Source organism: Sinocyclocheilus anshuiensis, unplaced genomic scaffold (genome assembly GCF_001515605.1).
Source record: "Sinocyclocheilus anshuiensis isolate Anshui unplaced genomic scaffold, SAMN03320099.WGS_v1.1 scaffold392, whole genome shotgun sequence".
NCBI classification, from domain to species: Eukaryota; Metazoa; Chordata; class Actinopteri; order Cypriniformes; family Cyprinidae; genus Sinocyclocheilus; species Sinocyclocheilus anshuiensis.
In genome coordinates this window covers 848017-869176 of record NW_015557091.1, presented here as the reverse complement: position 1 = coordinate 869176, position 21160 = coordinate 848017, and the positions used below count along the sequence as shown (strand labels likewise).

Below are 21160 nucleotides of genomic sequence, written 5' to 3'. Positions count from 1 at the left end.
TCACCTAAATGTTTGATCATGCAGTGCATTTTTGTTTTTACAATGGGGCAATTGTTGCACAATAGCTTACACTCAGCACAAGCCTGATTTGGCCTTATGTGTGTGCGCTTTGAGTGTACATGAGTGCAGCGTCTCTAGGAGAGCGCGCGAGTGCTGATTGCTTTAAACACTGGCAAGACTTAAAAAGAAATGCAAGTTATAAACTTTAGTGACGATGTGACACTGCCTCGATTGTGCAAGTGACAATTCCTGTGTCAACTGTGCAGCCTGCAGCTCGCTTATAGTGCAGACGCGATGTGTGGTGATTTGAAGTCATTTGCACATTTTGAGAGTTTGTTTGTAAATTTCACACTGTTTGTGAAATTGCGTATCACAGAAAGTTTTCAAATTACTTTGTAAGTTATATAACAAAGAAATATGAATTGTACCTCACCTTCAGTATTATAATAAAACATTTTTTGAGACGGTGCTGTTGCATGTCATGCCAAACCTCTCACGGCAGGTGCATCGTCAGCTTGAAATTGGTTAATGAGATCGGTCTTCATTGAGACAGCCGATCAAACTTCCCAAAGCGATTAGCGGCCGATAGCGATCGGTAGCCGATCAATCGGAGCATCCGATATGGCCACAGCCATATCACCCTGCAGCCCAAGACTGGTTGCCCACTGAAGCTAAGCAGGGCTGAGCCTGGTCAGTACCTGGATGGGAGACCTCTTGGGAAAACTAGGTTGCTGTTGGAATAGGTGTTAGTGAGGCCAGCAGGGGGTGCTCACCCTGTGGTCTGCGTGGGTCCTAACGCCCCAGTATAGTGATGGGGACACTATACTGTCAAAAAGCACGATCTTTCGGATGAGACGTTACACCGAGGTCCTGACTCTCTGTGGCTGTGGTCATTAAAAATCTCATGGCACTTCTCGTAAAGTGTAGGGGTGTATCCCTGGTGTCCTGGCCAAATTGCCCCCCTGGCCCTTGTCAATCATGGTCTCCTAATAATCCCCAACCACTTGATTGGCTCTATGACTCTCTCTCCTCTCCACCCTGTAGCTGGTGTGTGGTGAGCGCACTGGTGCCTCTCTCCTCTCCTCCCTGTAGCTGGTGTGTGGTGAGCGCACTGGTGCCGTTGTCCTGTGGCTGCCGTCGCATCATTCAATGGTGGTGGTTGAGGAGAGACCCCCCCCACACATGATTGTAAAGCGCTTTGGGTGTACAACAATACACAATAAAGCGCTATATAAATGCATCATTCTTTCTTTCTTTCTTTCATCCCTAATTAATTACAATATGATGTTGTTGCTGCAGAGGATTCTCATTTTCAGTTTTTGTATGCATGTATTTTTCATGTTGATTTGTTTATTGGTAGGATAAGACCCTGAAATGTTCTGTGTTCCGGATCCGCGGCTCCATACCGGCCAGTAACTACATCCTGTTGCCCAAAACCAGCAGCCAGTCTCTGGGTCTCACCGGCCGGTACCTTTACCTGCTGTTCAGACCCAGCCCAAACAAACACTTCATTGTGCAACTGGACATCGCTGCTGAGGTGAAAACTGTAGTTGTTTTTTTTTATGCATAGCTTTGTAATGATACAGACTTTCATGTACATCTCTGTTCTGCAAATAATGTCTTGTGATGATTTTTCTTTTGATTTATCACTCTTTGTTGCTTTGTTCATCATTCAGGAGGGTCAGGTGATCCGTGTGTCATTCTCTAACATGTTCAAAGAGTTCAAGTCCACGGCGACATGGCTGCAGTTCCCTTTTCTGTGTGGAGCTGCACACGGTTCAGTGTATGAGAATACAGCCAGTACTGCTAAACAAGGTATTTCACACTTGCCATTTTTTATGATGTTTTCTACATGCAGGAAGCGTTTTTTTGTGGTTACTGATTGATAACATGTGCATTTCAGGTTTAGTGGGCCCATCGCCGCCAAACACGAGGTGGACGTGCTTGACAATGGATCTACGTTACGTGCTCTCGATTTACCTCAACAGAACCCACAGTCACCTTAAGAGCGTCAAACTCTGTGCCGATATGTCCGTTAAAAACATCATCACCAGTGATCTGCTGTTTGACCCCGGTACAGTTTGATCTTGATCGTGCATGTGTGGTTGTATCTGTTATGGTTGCTTCTGTCTAATTGTATATCGTCTTTGGACTCTGGAATGGTCCTGTATAAATTAAATGATTATTATTATTATTACACAAAGATCTTATTTTTTTGTAGGTCTGTCATTCTCTGAATTCAGGCAGTCTGGTGTGATGTTGCCAGATGGCACTGCACCGATGCCCAGAGAAATGTGGTTCCCTGTACCGAAAGGCCAGAGCTGGCACAACTTATATGATTACATTAGGTGAGTGCAGCCTGTTGTGGAGTTTATTCTGTTAAATAAACATCTTGCTTAAAGGAATAGTTTTCATTTTTGGGTGAACTGTTTCTTTAATAACACTGTTGGAGTTAATAGGTTGTCTATATTTGTTTAACCTGCTCATTTTCACTTCATATTCAAAAATGAATGTTTACATACACATCTAATTCTATTTAGGGATTTTATATATATAAGCACTTTTTAAAAACACTTTTCAATAAAAAAAATTGTGTGTGAACTTCAGTTGACTTCATTCCATTGCAACTAATGTTGACATTTACAAGCCCTAATGGCTTTTCTCTCTTTCTCTTCTTTCTCTCTGTGAAGCGCACTAAGCAACGTTCAGCAATCCAGACAAAGCGTCTGCCTGAGCTGAATTATACACACTCTGGAGGCTCAGAGAGCCCAGGGTCACCAGGTCAGAGGTCGCAGGCGGGCGAACAGGTCACAGTAGTGCGTGCGGATGATGCTGGAGTACATGTATATGCTCATTGTGAGGATGACGTCTATAATCACACTACAGACAGTGAAGAGGAAATCACAGTAAGTAAAGTAGATACAAGACTGGCTTCCTCAGTTGAAATCTTAACAGTGACAAGCTAAGGACACAAAACTGCTGTATTTCTCTGTATAAGGAAGCTAGTTTTGGGTGATTTCCACTGGATTGTATTTAGAGTCAACAAAAAATTAAAACTGACTCTTCACTTTCATAGGAACATTCTATTCATCAATGCACTTGATTACAAATGAAACCAATTGTGACATTTGCTCTTTTAAAAGCATGAAGAATTTGAAAGAATCAATCTAAATGTTTCTTCCTAGGTCATTAATGCAGCATCTCCTCGACCTGTCTCTCTGTCTTCTGACCAACCAGTGAAGAAACCTCAGGTTAACCACACATAAACACAGACTAACATAGAGCATAAATGCATGTTAAATTAAGGTTTACATGATAAAGCTGTGTGTATTTCTACACCTAGGCTCTGTGTGTGTGCTGTGGTCATTTGAAGGGTCTATGTATATATTTTAGAAGTTGTATCCTGACCCCATTCTGAAGTTGAACAGAATTATAGGCTTCGGAGGAGCTACAATGAGATGTGTGAGTGATACACACATACACACAAACACACACACACACACACACACACAGAAACACCAAACATTAGAGGTGCCAAAATAAATTTTGGAAACCAAAATTGAATGCATTGATTTTATCAATTAATAATTGATTTTAATTGCTTTACCTGATGTTGTCTCTCTCTCAGGCTGTGTGGAGTTCTGATGGAGAGGAAGTTGTGTATCCTTGTCACGCTGTTATCGTCAGCATGACCGTTTCCTCTGGACAACAGAGATTCTTCATTGGACACACAGATAAGGTCTTTCTCACAAACACACACTTTTACAAAATTACAGTGATTTGACCAAGGTTTAGTGGTGGTACGCATGATGTGAAGTGGTATAAACTCCCTTAACCATGGTATAATCAGTGTAACCAACATCTTTTTGAGTATTATTATTGTTTATTTTAGGGTTTTAATATTAATATTAAAATATTAGTCCACGGCTAATATTAATATTAATACATTTTAAATAGGGATGCACTGATACCGATACTGGTATCGGTATCGGGCCCGATACTGAGCTCCTGTACTCGTACTCGTTAAAATGCCCCGATACCAAACGCCGATACCACACAGCATGTGATAAGTGCCATATTCAGACAAAGAAACACCGACAACAAAACAACAGACAGCAGAATGGAGTTATTAGAGATTAAGGATGTATACGAAGTATATGTATGCAATGAATATAATGTTAAACATTCAGTATTAATGCCTGTATAGCTGATGTGCGCGAGCTGATAAGCAAATTGAGCGTGCGCGAGTGGATTGAGCGCACGGCTTTAGGCATACACGACTTTCTGGCGAAAGTGAATCTAGCAGCCTGTGTGAAATGCGCTAGACTGTAGTACTGTCCCTCTCATTCTGCATCAGTACAAATACGTACAGGCGTTATTTTATTTTTATATCATATTAATATTTTAATATTCTTTAAATATTTTTATTATTATGTCAAACAATGTAACAACATATCACATTAGTATAGGGTCTAATTGATATGGGGAAACAGTTGTATATGTATCCTGACTATTGTATAACATGGTTCATCCAATAAACATGGTTCATACAATAACAGTCGTCACCTTATAATCCACACCATTTTTAGTTACAGGTAGCTTAGATGATCTTGATTTTTGTGGTGATGTGTTCCTGTTGTTTGTTAGGTCTCAGCTCTGGCGTTAAATACCAGCTCTACAGTGTTGGCATCAGCTCAGATGGGCGCAAACAGTCTGATTCGTCTCTGGAGCTACAGCGGAGGAGTGTGCCAAACCATCATTCCTACACACACACATGCTCTGAATCTGCTCAGGTACAACAATAACACGTGTACAACACAGATCTGCCACTGTGTGGATTTCTTCAGGTCCATCAGGTGATGTTTTTGTTGTTTCAGTTTCTCTCAGAGCGGAGGAGTGCTGTGTGGCGTAGGGAAAGACAGCCACAACAAAACTGTGAGTGTTTTGCATGTGAAGAACTGTACTTTTTTTGTGAGTGTATATTGTGTATGCTTGTGTTAATTATTTGATTGGCTCATTTAGACGGTGGTGCTTTGGAACACTCGACGTGTGGCGGAAGGAAATGTGGTTCCAGTATTGGCTAAAGCACACACAGATGTGGACATCCAGACAATGAAGCTAGCATTCTTTGATGAAACACGGTGTGCATACACAATTATATTGTTATGTGTCCTACAAAATCACAGCCATTCAGAACATATTTAAGATTTAATGTGGAGTGGGATTTTGTTTTGACGCAAATGCATGTACAGAATAATCAATATCATTAACAGTGTTGTTAACCTCAGTCATATTGGCAGATTATAAGTGAATATGTGTTTGTGTGTGCAGTATGGTGTCGTGTGGTTTACGTAACATACGTCTCTGGCGTGTACGTGGTGGTTCTTTACGCTTCTGTCCGGTGGATCTGGGACAGTATCACAATTTAGAGTTTACTGACCTCGCCTTCGAGCAGGGACACACTCAGGACCGTCCAGTGGATGAGCGCACGCTGTGAGCATACAGAAACACGTGACATCATGCCAAATGAACAGCCACATCAAACTCAACTGTAGTACACAGACCTGCTCACATTAATGATGTAATTTGATCTTGAACTCATCCTGAGGTGTTTTGTGATTGGAGCAGGTTTGTCAGCAGTAAGAGTGGTCACATCCTGGAGATCGACTATGTTGCCGTGGCGGTAAAAAACATCAGGAGGCTTCTCCCAGCTCAGGAGACCCACAGACACCAAAGGGAGAAACAGACCTTTAGCACAGGTGAGAATTTGTGTTTTGTGAGCAGCACAGGTTTGATCCTGGCTCAAATCATAACTGATTACATATCCCACTGTTTGTTTCCTGCCTCCTTCATGTCCTTGTCAATATGTGTCAAAAAGGCCTAAAAAAAAATTGTATTTCTCTTTAGACACCTCACAATTCGATTCAATGTAAAATTTGATTCAGGGAGTCCAAACTAATCCTTAATTCATCCCAGTTTTTCTGCAACATTAAATTGAATTAAATAATTAAAAAATAAAAATAATAAATTTAAATAAGATGATGAAATTAATTATTTTTTATTAATCATTATTTTTTCTCAACATGTTTTCAAATATCAGCATCTAAACACACACATAGTCCACTGGAAGAATGCAGAACAGTTTAAATTAAATTAAATTGAATTAAATTAATATAATACAATTAAATAAGTAAAAATGTAGTTTGCATGGTGGAATTAACGGTTTTCTTGGAGGCGGGTCGGTACTCTCCTGTCAGTCGCTTTCACAACCAATTATCTTGCTTAAAACTAACTCTATGAATCACTGAGATTTTGGTATGTTCGTAGAGCACGAGGGGCCTATCAGTTTGGTGTGTGTGTCCTCGGACGGCTCAAGAGTTCTAGCAGCCACAACCACAGGGAATCTTGGGTATCTGGATGTCAGTAGCCGCGGTTACCGTACACTCATGAGGTCACACGCGGCGAGTGTTTTGGGCTGTAGTGTGGACAGTGTTAGAAGGCGGGTCACCACAGTGTCCAGAGACAGCACTGTACGGGTGTGGGACATGGACACCATGCAACAGGTCAGTTATGGGAATGTTTATCATTAAAACATGAATGCACACACAAATGCATGCTTTCACATGCTGGTGGCTGCACATAGACACCAGACATGGACTGATATTACATTAAAGCAATCTTTTATTCATCTTGTAGCTCTATGATTTTGTCTCTGATGATGATGAAAGTCCCTGTTCAGTTGCGTTCCATCCCAGCATGCCTCTCTTCGCTTGTGGATCGAGCTCTGGAACTGTCAGAGTGTTTGATATCCAAACATCAAGCCTAATTGCCCAGCACAGGTACATACACACTGTCAAACACTTCACACATCAACACTTTTTTACACTCTGTGTAATGTTTGTACTTCTACTAATGATACCAAACACATACACTACCGTTCAAAAGTTTGAGGTCAGTAAGGTGTATCCACAAAAATCTGAAGCAGCACAACTGTTTTCAACATTGATTAATGATGCTGAAAATTCAGCTTTGCATCACAGGAATAAATTATATTTTAAAATATATTCAAATAGTTATTTAGTTGTTTTAAATTGTATTAATATTTCACAATATTACTGTTTTTACTGTATTTTTTATCAAATAAATGCAAACTTGGTGAGCACAAGAGACTTCTTTCAAAAACATGAAAAAATCTTAGCAACCCCAAACTTTTGAATGGTAGTGTATATTTTAATAACATTATTATTTTAACTGCATAAAACACACGTACATGGTTTATTGATATATTTATTTAATGTGTGTGTGTGTGTGTGTGTGTGTGTTTGCAGGCAGCACTGTGGATCAGTTGAGTGTGTGATATATTCTCCTGATGGTCAGTGTCTGTTTAGCGCTGGTGCTCTTGGATATTTGGTACTTTACAACTCTTCTCAACATGAGCATCACGTGGTCCGTGTTCTGGGTGAGTAAACGGTCACTCTTAAAGCACAATATTAATCACGCATATGATGTCAGTTTCTCTTCACTTTCAGATGAACTCCTATTTTATTAGTAGAAATGCTTTTCAAGAGAACTGAAATATCTGTGTAGAAGCAGCATTCTGAATTATTGATCTTTTTTCTAAGGTAATGTGGTTGCACGGGTTGTAAATCGTGGCCCAGATACTTTGGCTGTGAGCTCTGACAGCCGCTGTCTAGCGCTGGTCGGACCGACCGAATACATTGTCACGATCATGGAGGCACAATCACTTAATGAGGTACATCAAAACCGAAATGTTTTTTCAGAGTTTTATCAAACACTGTGATGCAGTGGACTTGTGCACATGCTTGGGGCATGTAAGAGCATTTGGACAAAAAAAATAAAATAAAGAGGTCAAAAAATAAACACAACTGGAAAAATAAAAATAAATAACAATGAATGAATGAATGAATAAATAAACAGATAAGTAAGAAGATAGATAGATAGATAGATCTTTTGAATCTGGGACATAATCAAAGTCTCACATTTTTGTACTGAAATTGTGTTTTTTTTACTTTTAATTTACTCTTTCAATCAGTGATTTTTTTTTTTACTATTTTATTACTATTATGTACCTTATTAATATTTCTAATTAACTTTTGTTTTTATATTTTCCATTTTAGTTTTAGTCTAAGTAATTTTGTATTAGTTTTGTTTTAATATTTCTATTTAGATTTATTTTTATTTCAGTTTTAGCAATTTTGTTACTTCAACTTCAACTTATTTAATTCAGGTAGTTGCCAAGGTAGCATTTTTAATTTTTGTCTTCTTATTAAGTTTAGTTTAAGTGTTAGAAATATTATGTGCTTTTCTCATTTTTATTAATTTTTTTACTTCACCTTAAACTCCTGCCTCCTTCATGTCCGTCAATATGTGTCAGAAAGGCCTAAAAAAAAAATGTAATTTCTCTTTAGACACCTCACAATTTGATTACATTTAAATTTTTATTCAGGGAATCCAAACTAATCCTTAATTCATCCCAGTTTTTCTGCAACATTAAATTGAATTAAATAATTAAAAAATAAAAATAATAAATTTAAATAAGATGATGAAATTAATTATTTTTATTAATCATTATTTAATAATTATATTGCTCAACATGTTTTAAAATATCAGCATCTAAACACACACATAGTCCACAGGAACAATGCAGCACAGTTGAAATTAAATTAAATTGAATTGAATTAAATTAAATTAAAATAATACAATTAAATAAGTAAAGATGTAGTTTGCATGGTGTAATTAATTATTTTTATTAATTATTATTGATGCTCAGCATGTTTAAAAGATCAGCACTATAATAATAATAGATATGTTTTATACATTTAACATCATCCTTTTTATGCTGAGCTCTTTTGAATCTGGGACATAATCAAAGTCTCACATTTTTGTACTGAAATTGTGTGTTGTTTCCTTTTAATTTACTCTTCCAATCAGGTTTTTACCAGTGTCATTTAGTATTTATATACTATAATGTATCTTATTAATTTTTATTTTTATTTCGGTTTTAGCAATTTTGTTACTTCAACTTCAACTTATTTATTTCAGGTAGTTGCCAAGGTAACATTTTTAATTTTTGTATTCTTATTAAGTTTAGTTTAAGTGTTAGAAATGTTATGTGCTTTTGTCATTTTTATTCATTTTCTTACTTAACCTTAAACGTTATTTCAGTTATTTGCCAAGGCAACATTTTTACGTTTTTCAATTTAATATGTATATTTTATTATTATTTATATTTTTAATTATCAGTTACTCCGGGTTGATGTGAGTATTCTGGATGTCGAGAGCACAACGCTGGACTCCGCCCTGAATGTGTGTTTCTCGCCCACATCCCTGTCACACCTGCTCGTCACCACATCCGCCAATAAGATCCTCTGGATTGGCATACACACAGGACAACTGCTCAGACAGGTGAAAGACTGAAGGGGAAAATCTTCTTTTTGAGAACATTATCAGATTTCAGAATCATTATTCATGTCATTACAGGTGTCTGAGGTGCATAAGCATCAGTGTGTGTCTCTGGCGGTAAGTGAAGATGGCCGTTATTTGCTGACAGCCGGACAGAACTCTCTGAAGGTGTGGGACTATGACATGCTCCTGGACGTCAATTCACAGGTATGTCTGTTTGAACGCTGGATTTCATGACATTCAGACGTTGAATGAGATCAAGAATGTGTCCGTTGCTCCTCCAGGTGTTCATTGGTCACTCCGAGCCCATCAGACAGGTGAGGTTCACACCTGATCAGATGGGTGTGGTCACTGTAGGCGACGCCCTCTTCTCTGGGACTTCCTGGCACCTCCACAGGAAGCTGCACACTGCAAGTAAGACCTCTATCATGTTTTCCATAATACTGTACATGGTACTAATCAAACTATTGTTTCGATCTCATCTCTAGTTATTTATTAGAAGTAACTAGGATTTTTTTAGCTGTTCAACTCTTTCTTTCTCTCTTCCTACCAGTTCTCCAGATATAAAAGTCCCCCCTCGTAAATCAGGTATGATAAGCTAAATATTAATTTTGTCTGTTGTTATTGAAAGCCTGTGAGTGCTTAGGTCAACCTCACAAATAAAAAAAATAAAAAAAAGGAAACATTCCCCTGAATCAAAAGAAAATAAATATAATTGTTTCCATAAAGAAAATAATGTCTGTTTATGTGACCTTCAAATTTTAATTTGCATTATTACAATTAAAATTCTAATTTTTCACTAATGTAATGCAAAAAAAAAAGATATGTATTATGTAAATTTATAAATATTTTTTTCTATTTATGGTAGTATTCGTTGTACTGCTTTTAAATTATGCCGATTATATCTTAAAAATTATGTCTGGATAGGTGATTTTATAATTTATATATATAAATATATATATATATATATATATATATATTATTTTAAAGTTAAATATTTAAACTTTTAAGTCTAGGTTTAGGGTTAAGGGTTTGTTTAAATGTATGACAACTCTTGCTTTTGTTCAGCTCACAGCTGGGCGGAGCTAAATGTAGCAGAGCTGTCCAATGAGAGTCCTCAAAAGGCATTATTTCAGCCCTCCTCTCCGCCTGTCATGAATTTTCTTTCCCGTGCTATGAAGGACAGTGAAGGTAAGTGTTCATGAGCATTTGTCCTCGTTCATGTGTCAGTATTACATCTCAAATGCTTTACTTCTATAGGTTTCCTATGCGATTCTACTGCTGAGCTGCAGCTCAGTCCAACTGCAGGCCACACCCACTCCTCTCCTCCCAAACACGCCTCCTTCCTGAGAGTGACAGAGTGGGTGAATGACGAGGACACGCCCACAATCCCAGCCAATCAATCAAGGACTGAGAAAATACAAGACAGTCACACACCAATCCGTCCAGACTGTTATAAACACTTCACTCCACGTTTTAAGACTTCAGTGCTGGATCAGGTATATATTTTTCATAAATTATTCATTATTATGTTAATCTCAAAGTGAATTGTGTATTATGAATATTTAAAGCGCAGTTCAAACTCTCTTTGTATACTGTCTTTTTTTGACCACTTTATTTTCTCCACAACAATCATTCTGTTTTTAGACCACAGTAGCTCCGCCCTCAGGGCAGGTGGGGCTGAGTCTCAAGGCTGTGATTGGCTATAATGGCAATGGGCGTAACAATATGGTCTGGAATCCAGACACGGGTAAATACTAACCAAGTATAAACTCTTTTATGATGTCCGTCACATAAAATATCCCTCTTGTTGGCTCTTATATGAAAAAAAAAAAATCTTTGATGCAGACCAAAATGTAAATCACTTTAACCACCATTTTTGTTGATTTTAGTGCCATTTTTGCCCCAAGCCCCTGTTAATTTCCGACCCTGGCATGTATACACACTTGTTATTTGTCTACATCTTGTGTGTGTTTGTGTGCAGGTTTATTTGTGTACTCATGTGGGTGTGTTGTCGTCGTTGAGGATCTTCACACAGGCTCGCAGAAACAGTGGTTCGGCCACACCGAGGAGATCTCAACGCTTGCCGTCACCCATGATGCACAGGTACCACACACATGATTTAGTATATACTACAAATATATAAATCACACACTCTTCCTCTGTTTCCACTAGTTGGTAATACTTTGCTAATGATTGTTAGCAAAAATTAGGTGCCTCCTTTGAATGAAGCCTCTGTCTGATTTGCCCGGCAGACGGTTGCATCTGCATCAGGAGGCGGAGCTTCACACAGCAGCCTCATTTGCATATGGAACGCTTCAGAAGGCTCCTGTAGAAACCGCCTCTCCTACCACAAGGGGGCGGTTCAGAGCCTGAGGTTTGCCAGGAATGACATGTACCTCCTCTCAGTGGGTCAGTGTTTCATGCTTTGCATTATGGGATCATGTTAAAGGAATATATTGAGATAAATACAAGTTTAACAAACAAATTCTTCGACCATTTTGCACATATTGGGAGTCTATAGTAAAACAGTCAGCAGTATATCAGGGTTATTACAGTTAAGTAAAACTAAAAACATTTTTGTTACATGAAATAAAATAAACATTAACTGAAAAAAAAAATATATATATATAATATAAATAAAATATATATGAAATCATTTATTTCAGCTAGTTTCCAAAGCACCATTTCTCATTTTAATTTAGTTTAACTGAAAGTACTAAAATAAACTAAATAAACTAAAACTAATAAATAATAAAAACTATATTGACAGATTAAAAAAATAATAATAATAAAACGCACAACAAAAATGCTAAAACTTTAACTAAAATTCAAGTGAAAACAAAATAAAAAACACAAAACATAATCTTGGTTACTGTAGTTAAAGGAAGATAAATTTCTAATGAATAGAAAAAAATATTTTTTAGAAAGAAAAACATGTCTAAAAATGTTTTAAATAAAACAAAAGATCTAGACCTATATTTTTTTAATTTAATAAAATAAGCTAATATATAAAAAAATATATGTTATTATGTTAAAATAAAGTTATTCACTTCAAGGTATTCCATGAAAATCACCTGAAGTAATGACTTTCTTTAATACAGATATAGATTATCCATTATATGTTTTTTATAATGAGTAATTAGTGATGATGCAGTATATTATTCTTCTAGGTGATTTTTCGGAGCCGTTGGTGGCGCTGTGGAGCACACGGTCATTTGAGCTGCTCTGTACCGTTCAGATGTCCATCCCACTGCATGATGCATCTTTCTGTCCTTTTACTGCTAATGAGCTGACACTCATCGGCAGCAGTGCTGTTGTGTTTACTCGAATACAAACACAGGAGAACGGCACTGAACTTCAGGTATGTAGGAAAATAAAGCTGATCTTTCTGCATGCACTGTTGCACAGAAGACGGCATGAGTACGCTTTCCTCCTCCTGCAGGTGCAGAAAGTGGGCTTACCTGATGCGGTCAGGGAGGCGGAAGTGACATCACTGTGCTATAGCACTCGCCGGATCCTGTACACGGGCACAAACAGCGGCCACGTGTGTGTGTGGGACTGTAACACACAGCGCTGCTTTGTGACCTGGGAAGCAGATGGAGGAGAGATAGGTGTGTGTGTGTGTGTGTGTGTGTGTGTGTGTGTGTGTGTTTGTGTTTTTGCTTTATTGATCACATTTGTGATTTGGGAAACAGAATTACCAGGAAATGTGTATTTTTGTGTGCATTTGTGTAGGTGTGTTAGTTTGCCGTGGAAATATGCTGGTCACAGGCAGTAACACCAAAAAACTGAGACTGTGGTCTGTAGCTTCGGTCCAGAATCTCAGTAACGCAAATAACAAGAGCAGCAGAACACAGGATGATGGGTAAACATGCATACATTCACTTTATCGCACTTTGGTTCAATGAAAGTTCAACTATATATACATAGAGGTCATATATATGCACAGAAATCTTTTGTAAAATTATTAATGTTTTCACAGTCACTTTTGATTAATTTAATGCGTCCTTGCTGGGTAAAAGTATTAATTTCTTTCAAAAACAAAAATCTTACTGACCCCGAACTTTTGAATGGTAGTGAATGTGACATATGGAAGCCCAATATGTACCTCAAGAGTACAAAATAAAAAGGTAGTTATGAGGTAATTAATTGCATATTAAACTGAAATGTAAAGTCACATTGTGAGAAATGAAGTCAAAATTGCGTGAAAAGAAATAAAAAATGGAGAGAAATCAAGTCAAATTTGTGAGATGTAGTCACATTGTGAAATAAGTTGCATTTATAAGAAATTTCAGTCACAATTGTTCAATTGTTAATTGTTATTGCCGTCCCTATTTTGTCCTAATTTCCATGTTTTTTTGTCTTTCACTTTGTAAAAACAATTAATAAGAGCTTGTTTTTACTCCATAAGAGCTCAGGTGCAGCTAGAACAAGAACTACTGTTGGATGGGACAGTGGTCAGTGCAGCGTTTGATGATGTCATGGACATGGGGATTGTGGGTACGACAGCGGGAACCCTGTGGTACATCAACTGGGCTGACAGCACTAGTATACGGCTGATCAGCGGGCACAAGAGCAAGGTACGACACACAAACGCTTCAGCTTTACCCCTGCTTTTATCAACAGATGGGAAATTCATCATAGCGAAAGTTGAAATGGTTCTAAAAGCAACATTACTTCTGCCCAGAACACTGAAGTTTGTGTTTACGTTGTAGGTGAATGGTGTGGTTTGCAGTCCAGATGAGCAGCATTTTGCCACCTGTGGGCAGGACGGCAGTGTGAGAGTTTGGGTGCTGCAGAGCCACGAGCTGCTGGTGCAGTTTCAGGTGCTGAACCAGGTGAGCATAAACACACAGATGCAAAAAAGACTGTGTGTGCATGACTTCTTACAGAATAATGTATCCACCTCAGGATACAAGTTTCATGTGATTTTTATTTATTTTCACATTTGTGTTTCCATCCATCCATTTTTTGCATGAAATTATTTGGTGGTTCTGAGTCATAGCCATACTGAATCAGAACATTTTCATGCTCAAACATTTAATTATTAAACAGTCATTATTAGAAGTAGGTTAAAACACATTAATATAATTTTTTAGCCCAAAACTTGACAATTAACAAAAACAACAAAACTAATGATAATACAAGTAAAGGTGGGGTAAATGAGCATATTTACAAGCACCTGAGTATACAAACACCTTTTATTCATCAAAGAATCCTGAAAAAATATATTATGGTTTCCACAAAAATGAGAAGCAGCACAACTGTTTTCAACAATCAGAAATGTTTCTCGAGCAGCAAATCAGCATATTAGAATGATTTCTGAAGATCATGTGACACTGAAGACTGGAGTAATGATGCTGAAAATTCAGCTGCGCATCACAGAAATACATTACATTTTACAATATATTCACACAGAAAATAGTTACTTTAAATTATAATAATATTTCACAATATTACTGTTTTTACTGTATTTCTGATCAAATAAATGCAGCCTTGGTGAGCATCAAAATTAAAACATTTTACCGACCCCTAGCTTTTAGAAGATAGTGTGACTTGGCTAATGGAATCCTGGCTAATAATCTTTCTCTGATCGCCAGTCAAACTCTGAGTATTCATTTTCCTTTGCAGTTAATTATTGTTTAATTGTGTCTGTATGTTTCTCTGTATGGCAGAGCTGTGAGTGTGTGTGTTGGTCGTCTCTGAGGGGTGTGTATGAGCCCAGCGGGCGTGTGTGTGTTGCGGGCGGTTACAGTGACGGGACTGTGAGGATCTTCAGTCTGGAGTCGGCCGAGATGGAGCTGAAACTACAACCTCAGCCTGTGTCTGTGTGTGCGCTGCAGTACTCGCACTACGGTGCATGAGAGTGTGTGTGAGTCCTTTGTGTCTATGTGAGCGTTTGTGTGTTTGTTCACTATATGGATGTGTGTGTGGATGTGTAGGTCATGTGCTGTTGTCTGGTGGTCGTGATGGTCTCATTACTGTCAGCAGTCCTGTCACTGGAGTCACTGTACGCACCATCCGTGACCACAAGGGGGCGCCCATAACTACAGTGCAGTGCACCAGCAAACAGGTTTGTGCTTCTGTGTTTGTTTTTGTGGTTTTGTTTTGCAAGGCAAATGACTCAACATTGTGTGTGTGATGTGGAATTGTGGGCCATTCCTAGAAAGTATTCGGACACTGAAGTCACGCTTAAAAATACATGACTTTGATACAAAAACATTGAGATCTTAAACTTGATCTTAGTATAAAGAAAAGATACTGTAGCATTTGAGACAAAAATATACAGATATTCAATGGCATTGTCAAATTTTAAGTGTAACTTAAGTGTCCAAATACTTACAGGGTAAGTTATAATGCAATTGAAATAAAACTGAAATTGCAAAATAGCTTATTGCAAAGGCTGATTATTGCAAATTTAAATAAATAAATATATGTGCTGCGTGTTTCAGAGTGAAGCGTGGCACTGTGTTCTTTTACACACAAACAGCTCACATTGGTTTAACATTTGAATATGAAGAGAACACAGCTGTAAACATTAATATTGTGCAGATATACTGTAAAATAAAATAATGATTTTTTTTTCAAATATGCGATTTATTTACATTACAATAGTAAAATTGCTTATTTTGTTTAATATTTTTATTTAGTAATAGTAATAATAATTATAATGAATAACCAATTATTATTATTATTGTCATCATTATTTTATTACTAGTATTAATAATAATAATTAGTCATATTGATATATCTATTTTTTCTTAAATACTCATTTTTTTATTTTACAGTGAAATATTACAATAGTAATATTTCTTATTTTATTATTTCTTATTTATTTTATTATTTATAATTTTATTATTTAGTAATAATAGCAATAATAATAATTTATTATTGTTATTAATTATAGTCATTTTTGTTGGCCAAAGATTTTTTAATATTTTTATTTAGTAATAATAAGATGTATAATAAATAATAATAATAATAATAATAATAATAATACATTTTTGTTGTTATTATTATTAATAATAAATATAACAACAATAATAATAATAAATGTGGTCATATTGATCTCAATAATCATTTTTGGCCAGATTGTGCAGCCCTACAAACAAGCCCAGCAAACCTGGAGCACATTTTTATTGCATTTTAAATTTTTATCTGAAAAATCGTCCAGTTCTTGCTAAATGATTTAATGTTTGTGTGCTGATATAAATGTCTTCTAGTATAAGGAGTTTGGTCTGGAGGGAAATGAGCTCTGGTTGGCTGTAAGTGCAGACAGGCGTGTCAGCATCTGGGCAGCTGATTGGACGAAGAAGAAATGCGAGCTGCTTGATTGGCTGACGTTTCCAGCGCCCAGCCCACCAGAGGTGATTGATATTAGGCCAATAAATATGCTCTGAACTTGTTTGTATATTATGTACACTTGAGCTGCTCTGATCATTCACATGTGTTTATTGCAGTTGAAAAGACTAAGAAGTAGCCACTTTATCTTTTTAATCAGGATGCACTGGCATTACCACCCAGTTTAGCAGCTTTCAGCCCCAGCGAGAGAGGAACGGTGGTTTATACCGGCTACGCTGTGGAAAAAGAGATCATCTTTTACTGCCTTTACAAAAAACAGGTACTCAAACACTCTCTCTCGGCCTTTATAACCATGACTGTCTACCTCATTTTTCTCTCCACTCAATTTTATCAGCCAATTAAAGTCATCCTGTGAGAATGTAAGATGATGCATGAGTTTTGTTTTGTAGGTTTTGAGGACGATCTCTCTGGCTGATTGGGCGCTCTGTCTCAGTCTCTGCTCAACTGGAAGGCTGATCGCTGTTGGATCAAACCGTTAGTGCGCTGTTATGCTTTAAAACATGAAAGTAATGTGTTTGTGAGTTATATAGTCATGTAATGGTGATGCTTTGTGTTTCAGAGCGCGTCCTGAAGCTGATTCATTCGTCCAGCGGGCGTTTTCAGGATTTCACGTCTCAGAGTGACTCGGTTCACGTGTGCAGCTTCAGCTGGTCTGGATCTCAGCTCTTCACTGCTGCTCATAATGAGCTCTTACTGTGGACTGTACACGGATTATAATGCTGACACATCAACACTAACGCTACTGTCAGGGGTTTGATAGTTTGGTCCCTCTCAGTTTGGATTGCAGTAGTTACTGTGGTGTCAGATTTATTATTATTATATTAATATAATATTATTATTATAGTCGAAACGTTGCATTGATGTAGCAGAGCAGTTTTGCCATATTCTGCATCCAGTTAGCATGACTTTAAGTTTTATTATTTGGGGGGTTTTGTAATCTTTTTATTTGTTTTTAATATTTTTGATACACTTGCTTTCAGCTCTTGACTTTTTACACTGTTTAAAATGATTTTGCTTGTAAGAAATACCCTGAAATTGTTCTGCACTTTGATCCTCAGAAATAAAATTCATAAAATCTCTGAAGTGCTCATGTTTGCGTTAAATAAAGCTATTACAGTTCCAGTAAAACAGAACCTGATTTGTTAACACTTACAATAACTTTATTTAATGTCATTAAAAAGCATTATATAACGCCTAACAGACCTTTAGCTCATATAAATTAATTAGATTAATATCACCTATATATTTTTCAAATCATTTTATTTGAAAAAAAAAGTTAATTATTGTATTCCAATGCTTTTAGTGTATTATCTTTTGAATTCATGTTTTCATGGAATTGTAAAGTATTGTCCATAAATTACTACCAGTAAATATATTCAAGGCAATGATATTATTTAATCCCCATTTATTTATTAGTTCAGTCAGTCAAAAAAAGCTTTATTAGCATAATTGTTAATGTATAATGTACTTCTAATAGAAAAAGTACACATACAAGTAGTATACAAATAAACATAAATAGTGAAGCGAACAAAAAACGAAGGAAATGAACGGTAGAGGGCGCTCCATTTGGGCTCCAACCGGAAGTCTCCAGCGGTGACAGTTTCTTTGGATGGAATGGGGCTAGTCGGAAACTAGCACTGAGCTTTGAATTGAATTGGAAGTTTTTGGAAAAGATAGCCGCAGCTTGTCGGAGCGTTCAATAGAGAGCGGAGTGAAATGAAACGCGATGTCCGGATACTGCTGTTGGGGGAACGTAAGATATTATTTCTTTTAAATATCAAGGGAATTAAATAAATGTGAGAGTTTAATGAAAGTTAGCATGATTAGAGAGCGCTAACCCTCAACCTTGATCTGCAGTAAACGCACTGCACTCTTGAAATATCGATTAATTGAGTGCTTTATTTATAAGTTTAATTTGTTGTTTACAATCATGCAAAATCATGAACTTTTTTTATCAAGTGAGCAAGTTGTTCACACAGATTACTGGCTAAAAACCTGCTTTATTTAGTAGATATTTGTATGTGATAGATATCCAAATATATGCATTTTTAAGACTCATTACTCACTTTCGTGTGCTTTGTATTTAGTAGACGGTAATATATATTTGTTTGCTTTGATTTGTTTTGACACTTAGATGTTTGTTTTGCATGCAGGTTTTAAGCAGAGTAGTTTTGCTCATCCTGACAGATTTATTACATTTTTTTTTTGTCTGTATATTGTTACAGTTCACGTATTCATAGAGAAACTTCAAAGTGTCTGATAATGCTGTGTATGTAGATATATCCTTCAGAAATCATTCTAATATGCTGATTTGCTGCTCAAGAAACATTTAGTCGTATTATTATTGTTGGAAATAGTTGTGCTGCTTTATGTTTTTGTGGAAACCATGATATTTTTTTTCCCGGGAAAGTTTAAAAGAACAATATTTATTATGTAGAAATCTTTTGCAACATTATAAATGTCTTCAGTGTCATTTTTGATCAATTTAACGCAACCATGCTGAATAACAGTATTGATTTCTTTATTACTTTTTTTTTTTTTTTAAAGATCATGTGACACTGAAGACTGCAGTATGCAGGTTTTAAGCAGAGTAGTTTTGCTCATCCTGACAGATTTATTACATTTTTTTTTTGTCTGTATATTGTTACAGTTCACGTATTCATAGAGAAACTTCAAAGTGTCTGATAATGCTGTGTATGTAGATATATCCTTCAGAAATCATTCTAATATGCTGATTTGCTGCTCAAGAAACATTTCGTCGTATTATTATTGTTGGAAATAGTTGTGCTGCTTTATGTTTTTGTGGAAACCATGATATTTTTTTTCCCGGGAAAGTTTAAAAGAACAATATTTATTATGTAGAAATCTTTTGCAACATTATAAATGTCTTCAATGTCATTTTTGATCAATTTAACGCAACCATGCTGAATAACAGTATTGATTTCTTTATTAATTTTTTTTTTTTTAAAGATCATGTGACACTGAAGACTGCAGTAATGATGCTGAAAATTCAGCTTTGCATCACAGGAATAAATTACATTTTAAAATATATTCAAATAGAAAATAGTTATTTTAAATCGTAATAATATTTCACAATATTGCTGTTTTTGCTGTATTTTTAATCCAATAAATGCAGCCATGCTGACTGCTGAGCATATCAGTGTCTTGAATTAGATATAGCGCATATATAGCTGAAGTGTCATTTCGTTAGGCAGCGCACACGCTTTGTTTCGTCATTAGTGTTACATTTATTCCATGCCCGCTGAACTCAAGTCATGTCCTTACTAGTTTTATCTCTTCACTGACCTTATAAACTCAAGGTGAACACCTGTAGGAGTGTGCTTTTTCAACTTGCCTAAAAAAGTAATAGTACAGCTACAATTTTACCCCAACACATCACGTATAAGATTCAACACTGATGAAGGGCTGGAAACATTCTAATAAAACTGGAAATCAATCTAACACCACACTGATTTGCAAAGGAAATCACAGAAGAAGCGTTTGTGATTGTGGTGCAGAACATGTGACGTTTCACAAATCTAGAGTCAAATGAACTGTGGGAATGCGTTTATTGGGATTCAGTATTATTCTATCCTTTGTTTTCCTGCAGCCAAAGTGGGAAAGACCTCTCTCATCATGTCTCTGGTCGGAGAGGAGTTTCCCGAGCTGGTGAGTTTACCCATGAGCCTCTCTGGTCTGGTGTGTGTTTGACGGATGCAGTAAGAGGAAGCTGATGCGTTTGTGCCGTCAGGTTCCTCTCCGGGCAGAGGAGATCACCATACCGGCCGACGTCACGCCTGAGAAAGTGCCCACACACATAGTCGACTATTCAGGTGTGTGTGTGTATTGAATGCCATAATATTTGCCCTGTAGTATTTTATTAATACTCAGTGTGTCTCTACAGAAACTGAACAGTCTGATGAAGTGTTGAGGGAGGCGATCGTAAAGGTGAGAATTTTCCTGATCTTGAATGTGTATAACAAGCCGTAAATCACATCTCTTTCATGTTCATTTTAGTTTTTGTCCTAACCCGCTGCAATCACAGCTGCATTAATTTGATCAAATACAGTAAAAACAGTAATATTGTGAAATATTTTTATAGTTCAAAATTACAGCTTTCTGTTTGAATATATTCTAAGATGTCATTTATTCCTGTGATGCGCAGCTGTATTTTCAGCATCATTGCTCCAGTCTTCAGTGTCACATGATCTTCAGAAATCATTCTAATATGCTGATTTGCTGCTCGAGAAACATTTCTGATTATTATTAATGTTGGAAAGAACAGCAGTTATTTGAAATAGAAATCTCTTGTAACATTATAAATGTCTTTACTGTCACTTTTGATCAATTTAATGCGTCCTTGATGAATAAA

General features: G+C 36.7%; 2 protein-coding genes across 2 annotated transcripts in view; both read left to right on the top strand.

Annotated features, from left to right (window-relative positions):
• Positions 1-17828, top strand: part of LOC107677127 (WD repeat-containing protein 90-like) — a 24549-nt gene extending 6721 nt beyond the window's left edge. The window contains 38 exon segments of the mRNA XM_016471917.1: positions 1361-1537; positions 1677-1815; positions 1904-2074; positions 2222-2304; positions 2691-2906; positions 3186-3251; positions 3394-3462; positions 3629-3739; positions 4648-4793; positions 4878-4935; positions 5023-5141; positions 5332-5493; positions 5629-5759; positions 6328-6563; positions 6697-6839; positions 7329-7459; positions 7623-7753; positions 9265-9426; positions 9502-9630; positions 9708-9792; positions 9795-9837; positions 9977-10011; positions 10492-10614; positions 10684-10922; positions 11071-11173; positions 11408-11529; positions 11679-11835; positions 12597-12787; positions 12869-13037; positions 13162-13291; positions 13838-14006; positions 14142-14264; positions 15102-15282; positions 15369-15499; positions 16650-16793; positions 16928-17047; positions 17178-17262; positions 17348-17828. Coding sequence (XP_016327403.1) covers positions 1361-1537; positions 1677-1815; positions 1904-2074; positions 2222-2304; positions 2691-2906; positions 3186-3251; positions 3394-3462; positions 3629-3739; positions 4648-4793; positions 4878-4935; positions 5023-5141; positions 5332-5493; positions 5629-5759; positions 6328-6563; positions 6697-6839; positions 7329-7459; positions 7623-7753; positions 9265-9426; positions 9502-9630; positions 9708-9792; positions 9795-9837; positions 9977-10011; positions 10492-10614; positions 10684-10922; positions 11071-11173; positions 11408-11529; positions 11679-11835; positions 12597-12787; positions 12869-13037; positions 13162-13291; positions 13838-14006; positions 14142-14264; positions 15102-15282; positions 15369-15499; positions 16650-16793; positions 16928-17047; positions 17178-17262; positions 17348-17505 — 5088 coding nt within the window. The 3' untranslated portion in view covers positions 17506-17828.
• A 555-nt stretch (positions 17829-18383) lies between these two features.
• Positions 18384-21160, top strand: part of LOC107677299 (mitochondrial Rho GTPase 2) — a 15689-nt gene continuing 12912 nt past the window's right edge. The window contains exons 1-4 of the mRNA XM_016472157.1: positions 18384-18541; positions 20399-20457; positions 20540-20621; positions 20693-20736. Coding sequence (XP_016327643.1) covers positions 18505-18541; positions 20399-20457; positions 20540-20621; positions 20693-20736 — 222 coding nt within the window. The 5' untranslated portion in view covers positions 18384-18504. The remainder of the gene's footprint in view (positions 18542-20398; positions 20458-20539; positions 20622-20692; positions 20737-21160) is intronic.